The sequence below is a fragment of the Phoenix dactylifera genome, unplaced genomic scaffold (assembly GCF_009389715.1).
Source record: "Phoenix dactylifera cultivar Barhee BC4 unplaced genomic scaffold, palm_55x_up_171113_PBpolish2nd_filt_p 001696F, whole genome shotgun sequence".
Taxonomy (NCBI): domain Eukaryota; kingdom Viridiplantae; phylum Streptophyta; class Magnoliopsida; order Arecales; family Arecaceae; genus Phoenix; species Phoenix dactylifera.
The window spans coordinates 68,099-75,685 of NW_024068995.1; the positions used below are offsets into that span (position 1 = coordinate 68,099).

Here is a 7,587-nt window from a genome sequence, read left to right on the forward strand (position 1 = left end):
TGAAGACCAATCTCTTTATTGTCTCGTTGTTCGCAATTCTTTTACCTTGTTATAGGCAGTTCATAACTTGAATCTATTGAACATTTTCTGCAGTTTGATGTTTAGTTACCTTTAAATGATTCCTGATGGTTAGTCACCCAGCAAGCTTGTCGGGTCTATGTGATGCTGGCGTGTTGCGATTGAACTAATCTTTGTTTTACATCAATTCTACTACGTTGCATCAATCTGCCCCTGCACGCGGGCAGGAGGAACTTCTTGCATGGCAGATGCATTACTCAAATTAGAATGGCAGATGCATGCAACATGAAACATTAATGTTGCAGGTGGGCATTCACATTCATACTTGATTTACTTTGACTGACAGAAATGAACTATTCAAATTAAACTAAAATGGACAGGGACAAAATCATTTCCAATTGGTCTCAGCTTCATTTCTTGAATACTTATGAGCTTGCAAAGATGTGATTCGGCCTGAGCTGAGCCAACATGCCTCGTATTCTGTTTTTGGGGGCTAGCTTGAATATTCTCAGCATGGCCAACTATCCACAACGTGCTCTAGTTTTAGGTCCAGGTGCACTAGCATCCTTGATTGCACTAGTAACTGGATTGGATATAAAATATGGTTTGTGTTATGTTAGTAGCCAATGCAATGCTTAATATTGGTTGTGAAGTGCATAATTTGTTTATTTCTTGCCATGTAAAACTTGGAAAAAATAATTACAAACTCAACATAAATAGGCAATATTTTCAACTACAAAATAATCATAAATATATTTCATGATATAAAAAATCATAACCTATGTAGAACAAGGTGGAGAAAAGCTCATCATGTCATGTTGCTCAACACCAACGCCTTCATCGGGTGCATCAGCGAATTGTTGGAGAATCTCATCAGCTAGTGGTGATTCAAAAATCTTTTCTAGCTCACCAAGAGTCGGCAATTGCAGAATATCAGAGTTTGTATCAGGCGCATCAGCGAATTGTTGGAGGATCTTATCAGCTGGTAGTGATTTAAAATTCTCTTGTAGCTCATCAGGAAATGGATACTGTAGTAAGCTATCATGTGACTTACAGGAACAAAACTCCACCTCTTGGTCCAATCCTTCAATGATCTGCTGGATTGGTAATACAAAAGGTTGATACCATATTTCTTGCACCTCCAGCTCTCTGTTTTTCATTGTAGAAACTTCTGTACCACATAATTCTTTGCGAGCACTCGGTCTCAGATAAATCTTTTTTAGCTCATCAGAAGTCGGCAATTGCAAAACATTAGAGTTTTTATCGAGCGCATCAGCGAATTGTTGGAGGATCTTATCAGCTGGTGGTGATTCAAAATTCTTTTGTAGCTCATCAAGAGATGGATATTGTAGTGAGCTATCATGCGACTTACAAGAACAGAACTCCACCTCTTGGTCCAATCCTTCAGTGATCTGCAGGAGGGTATGGCCAGCTGGCTGAGAAATCATGCTATCCTCGATTGGTACTACAAAAGGTTGATACCATATTTCTTGCACCTCCAGCTCTCTGCTTTCCATTGTAGGAACTTCTGTAGCACACAATTCTTTGCGAGCACTCGGCCTCAGATAAATTTTGCAAACAACCCAGTCATCCAGCTGCCATAGAGGATGAGAGACACAGAGTTAATATAATAATGAAAGATATTTCATTAGCAACTCAACTATTAACAAGAGATGTGTGATATTTATGGAATCATGGCAAATACCTTATTTCGGTCCATCGTCATAGCTGCACCACCACATCTTCTAAGGTTCTGGATGGAGTACTCTTCCATCAACCAGATGCTCTTTTCCTCCTTGCCCAAGAGGGTGCGTTCCATATAGCTGAAGTTTTGTTTGGAGCCAATGACTTGGCCCTCGCTGTTGAGCACCGGCTTCACCGATTGGGCAGATTTCCATCGACCTTGGCCTGCAACCCGAGATGCCCTTGTGCTGGCTTCTGCGTTAGGATGCTTTCGAGTGGTCCAGGTGAAGAAGAACCACTCCGAGTTTCCATTTGCCATGGCCATTTGAGCTGAAGAAAGGAACCCAAGAAAAGGATGACGAGTTAGGAACCTTAATTACAACAAATATAGATAGAGAATAAGAAAAAGAAGAGATTATGGTGTTGATATATATATATATATATATATATAATTTGTTTACCAGTAAGGTTGCTGGGGTGGTTTCCATAGACATCGGCTTCTTTGATTATGTCACATGGAAGTGGCTGATGGAGGAGCTTCTCCTTGAGGAAGAAATCCAAGAGCTCCGCATCCGTTGGCTGGAAAATAAATCCAGGTGGCACCATCGTGTATTCTGGCTGTGGTATCAGAATATCAAATAAGAAGGAGTCAGCAAAGGAGACACAGCAAAATCGGAAAAAAGTTGTTACAGCACAATTTCATCTGCCAGGTATGTCGTGTTTGCAAATTAATCCAGATAACTACTGGGACAAGATTCAGTAATTGTATTTGTGGATTTTTCATATCCAATGGCTGGCATACGATAAGAGGATTCTTATAATATGTTATTTTCCGTATCGTTATAGGATTTATTAAAGATTTTATAGGCACGCCCTATCCATATGTCAGAGTTATGTTTTGCATTGTCTGATCAAGAAGTTTGAGAATTCACCGTCTGTTAATTATGTTTATTGATTTTTCTTGTATGTTGACCGGTATCAGATAAGAGCAAAGGAGACAGACAAAAAGTCTAATAGGAGAAGAAGACGACGAAGAAGAAGAAAAGATGGAGAAGAGTACGGCACCTCTATCCTTCTTCTTTTGGCAGCGGGTTCCAATGTAGCACTATCAAATTGTTTCAAATCATCGTGAGCCTTGCGAGCTTTTGGAGTCAAGTAAATCTTGCAGATGACCCAGTCATCCAGCTGCAAGGAAAGGACCAAAGATGCAACGTTAGAACATCCATTCCTACAATCAAGAAAGATACAGAAACAAGAACATTGAGAGTTATATTTAGGATGATATGCACCTTGTTTGTGTCCCTTATCACACCAGCACTACCTCTCCCTTCAAGGTTTTGCATAGAGAACTCCTCCATCAACCAGATACTTTTGTCTTCGCCACCGTCCCAGTTCTGTTCCATGTAACAGAAACTCTGCTTCGACCCAATGGTGTTATTCTTGGAATCGAGCACTTTCTTGATGCCTTTCGTGGCCTTCCATCGTCCCAGGCCTGCGCGCCGAGATGCACGACTGGTTTCGCTTGCGCCGGAATGCTTCCGAGGGTTAGACGTGAAGAAGAACCACTCATAGTCCTTGTTTGCCATGGGATATTCTACTGAAAGAAACCAAGAAAACCCAAAAAAAGGATTAGAAACCCTAAATCAAGAAAGAAGACAATGGGGAATCGCAAGAAAATTACAGGCCAGGTCCTGGGGGCGGCTTCCATAGACGTCACCCTCCACGATAACGTCGCAGGGAAGAGGCCATTGAAGTAGCTTGTTCTTGAGGTAGGCGATGAGGAGAACCTCGTCGGTCGGTCTGAACAAGTAGCCCGGCGGCAGCATTGTCGTCCCAGCAACCTTTCTTGGAGTCCCAAGATTCTCAGACGAAGATCAGAGGATTGAGGAGCAAAAGATCGCACGAGGGTTTGAGCCAGAGAGGGAGAAGGATCAGGTGAGGAGGAACGACTGACGTCTCAAGTATATATGGGGCACGGGGAGGCAGTGATTGAGATTCTTTCGCAAACTTGAACCCGCGCGCTAACGGTCACATTTTTGCTCGAAAAGGTTGTAATCACTGCCGGAATCGCTCCGGTGGAAGTCTTGGGGACTAGCTTATCTTTAGTAAACCGTTATGTTCCCTGGAAGTCTTGATTTGCCGTAATTCCTTATCCTTGTTGGATTCAACTTCCACGTTCTATATTTGGATTAAATTTGGCCTCGGAAGGCCAAATTTCACGTCGGTTTAGGTCTAGTTTGTTGCTATAAGAGCCCTACTGACTCTGAAGCTTAACCTGAGATTACATTAACCGCCATGCAACCAAAGTCAATATGTTACACCCTTAACCTGAGATTGCTTTGACCCTTTGTTTGCAAATCCTGATAGTTGGGACAAGGTTTAGTAATTATGATTTATGGGTTTTCATGTTTGGATTTGTAGAGTCATGAAAGTGGAGCACTCTGCTTGTATTGGTTGTGCAATCACTTGGGATTAAGCTGCAAAACAAAAATAATACTGTTGCTATTACTTACGTATAGATTGTTCTGCACTTTTACCCAGGGTGTGACCAGGGACTTCCATCTAATTCAGATGTTGATGCATCGACACAACCATCATGCATGCTCATCTGCAGCTTTGACTTTGTCCAATGAGTTGCATCTCCAATAGATCAAGCATCACCATTTGCAAAAAAATTAAAGATGTAGATGGCATCATACAGATGGCTATGTGATTCTAGTCATCATATAAAAACTGAATAGGAGGTGGCAATGCCATCCTGCTACAAAAAAAATTATTTTATGTTGATGGGCATATTTGAAAATTCGGCCATATTTCTATGTAGGATTATCTCCAACCAAATATAGTACTCTTTTTCGAAAGTAATTTTTCTACCAACCAGACATAGTAAAAATTATTTTTCTTTGCAATCATTTTTCTGGATAAATGATTTCCAAACATCGTTAGATTATTATATAACCCGACATACTCCAACCAAAAAAACCTTAGTGGTTTTTCTTTTTAGAAATGAAAAGAGGTTTTGCGTTTGAACCTTGGAGATTTATTTTCAAGCACATGGCATGAATAATTCTTAATAACTTTAAATATACTAGTAAAGTGAACTCATGCAAGAAAAACTTAAGATCAAAATGATCGTCTCAAAAATTGACAAGAATTGTATTCTCAAGGTTGGTTTGGTTGGGAGTAATTTGGTATGAAAAAATAAATCTCATATCAGATTATTATGTTTGGTACAAAAAGAGGATGAGAGAGAGAGCAAACTAAATGATGGGTCACACATCTACTGCACGAAGAGAGGAGGTAAAATAAATACCACCAAAGAGTGGTTTCTCTCCTACATCAGATTACCGAGTGGAGTTAATCTAAAATTGTTGTTGCTAGATGAAAATGTTTCCCTTTTTTCATTAAAGCCCACAAATGCCCTTTTTTAATATTGCCAATCTCACAACAATTCCTCTTGGGGCTTTTTCTATCCAGTCTTGGTGAGAGCCAGGGAACTCGAGATCCTAGAAAACTCAATTGTTCAATGAAAAAAGGTATCAAGTCTCAACTGCCATGAAGTTAGTGTGCACAGGGGCGTGCAACTAGCATTGGGATCAGTTGAAAAGGAAATGATAAGAATTGAAGGGAGGCTAGAAAGGGGCATACGTCTAGATGGCTTGAAACTCTAAAACTTTTGTTACCGTCGCACTGTCATTCAAAGGTGAATAAAGGATGTAGTGCTGGGCTTCAGTAAGCATATAGCATTGGGCTACGGTAGAATGCTAAGTTATGCCTACTCCTAAGGTATAAGCTACTAGTAGATTACAATTAAAATAAGATAAAAAGATGCATTGGATTTATTATCGAAGGCTTTATGTTATAGAATACAATTCTAATATTTATACTAGAATAAATATGAAAAAGTGCAGTAGGCAGAGTGTCTGATCGTCTTGAAGCTCCAATAGGCCTACAAAGATGAAAGATTTATTAGTCTAAGTCAAGAGAGAAGTTAACACTTTAAGAGTATTAATTATTCGACCTTGTATTTGTATTTATGTAACTCTATTAGCCGAAAGTAATAAAAGAATATAGCATTTTACCTGTCTTTTTTGCATGCCCCTCCCAATATAAGCTTTCTATTAATAACTTGAGTATCAGAATTTTTCAGTGTTCGGCCTATCATTTTTATTTTTTATTTTTTACCTTAGGAAGGAGCTTTGTGAAGAGCTACATATATCTGAGTCGAGTTTAGGACAGATTTTTTTTATTATCCATATATGTCCCAGATCAGCTGCAGGTTGGGTAAAACTTGCTTTATTAGAGTTAGGTCAAATCAGATACCTAATTGTTGTGGTTCAAATCTAGCCCAAGGGTGACCACACCGGAGGAGTTGGGGGAGCTGCCGGAGTGTGAAAGAAGACGAGAAGAGCCACCTTCCATGACCGACGGTGTACCTGCACAAAGCTTCACCGTTGTATCCGGTGAGGGCCCTCCGACAATCAAGTTGGAGTGGAGCTTTTTAGGTCCAGCCAAAAGTCCCCATAGGCATTACCTGTTGAGGTTCTTTATAGTCTCGATAGGAGCACTTAGGTAGCGAAGGTACGGCCCATTCCCATCATGAGTTGGAGTGGCGCCCAGCCAGAGCCTGATTATGGCATGCGGTGGAGTCCGTTCTTGGAAACGGTAAGACGTTGATAGCTGTGGCAGGGTATGGCCTGCTCTCATCATGAGAGGGAGTGGCGCGCGGTGGAGTTCGTTCTTGGAAATGGTAAGGCGTTGATAGCCGTGTCAGGGTGTGGTCGGGGTAGCATGTCGTGGAGGTGTCGCAATATACAACCACGTAGGAGGGCGAAGACACGCACATGGGTGCGGCCGTTGGTGAGGCCGAGCTCGTCAAGAGATCATATCAGGTATTTGGCGAAGTCGGCTAGACAAGTGTTGAAGTCACCCTAGCGTCCCAGGTTCCGAGGTGTGTTTGGTGGAGCACCCCGAGCTTGAAGGCCAGGGCGTATTACCGGAGAGGGCACCCCGAGCTTGGTCGGGGCGAGTCGGTGAATACCGAAGACGCTCCGAACTTGATCGGCCGAGTCGACGAATATCCGAAATTGAAGGAGCTTTCGGTGAAATTCGAGGTTGGGCTAATTCTGGGTCAGACCGTGGACACGTTCGGTCAGCGTTGGTATCTTATTGGGCCAAAATTGGGTGGCCCCTTTTGTTGTGAACTGTACGATTCATTTTGCACACCCCCCCCCTAATGGAACGGAGTAACTTACCACCCATAAGCCTATCCATACATCTTTATCTATCAATTCAATCATCTGACATAGAAATAAATGAGAGAGAGTAGTGCAGAGGGCAAATAATGACTGATGATTAGGAGTTTGGAAGTCTGTGGTGCTCAAGATTGACTCTCGAAGCTAAGTGCTATGTTTTATTGGTTGGGGAGATATGTGCGCTTGGGCACTGTTACATAAATTGGTGCATATTGAATCCAATGGCTTGTGGTGATTAAATGACATTAAAATATTATAGAATAATAATGCTTTCTTATAAAATATTATAGAGTTGCTGATTGAAAAGACCGTTTGAGCTCAAGTTTATCATGTTCGTATGAGCCAATTCCTTCAAATATTTTGAATGTGCATGGTTTTGATACATGATTTACATTTCTTGTGTGAGCTAGAACTCTTCATATTTTTTCCTATATAAATACTATTTAAGCAAGATATTAGACCTATTTCATCCCCTTTGGGATTTTAAAATATTGTGACAAAATATAGATTGATGGGTGAAATTTAGTTATAATTTTTTTCAAGCAAAAAAAATGTGAACGATCATCAAGTAATTGTTACAATTTAATGCAGATGGTGCAATGTCAAAGAAAATAAAAAGAAAGAACTACCT

General features: G+C 40.8%; 1 protein-coding gene across 1 annotated transcript; it reads right to left on the minus strand.

Annotated features, from left to right (window-relative positions):
* Positions 1 to 2,686: 2,686 nt before the first annotated feature.
* Positions 2,687 to 4,176, minus strand: LOC103700253 (NAC domain-containing protein 30-like). The gene is made up of 2 exons (XM_026802004.2): positions 3,383 to 4,176; positions 2,687 to 3,298 (listed from the first exon to the last, which is right to left on the minus strand). The coding sequence occupies exons 1-2, from the start codon at positions 3,525 to 3,527 to the stop codon at positions 2,853 to 2,855; spliced, it is 591 nt and encodes a 196-aa protein (XP_026657805.1). The 5' UTR covers positions 3,528 to 4,176; the 3' UTR covers positions 2,687 to 2,852.
* Between the last annotated feature and the right edge of the window lie 3,411 nt (positions 4,177 to 7,587).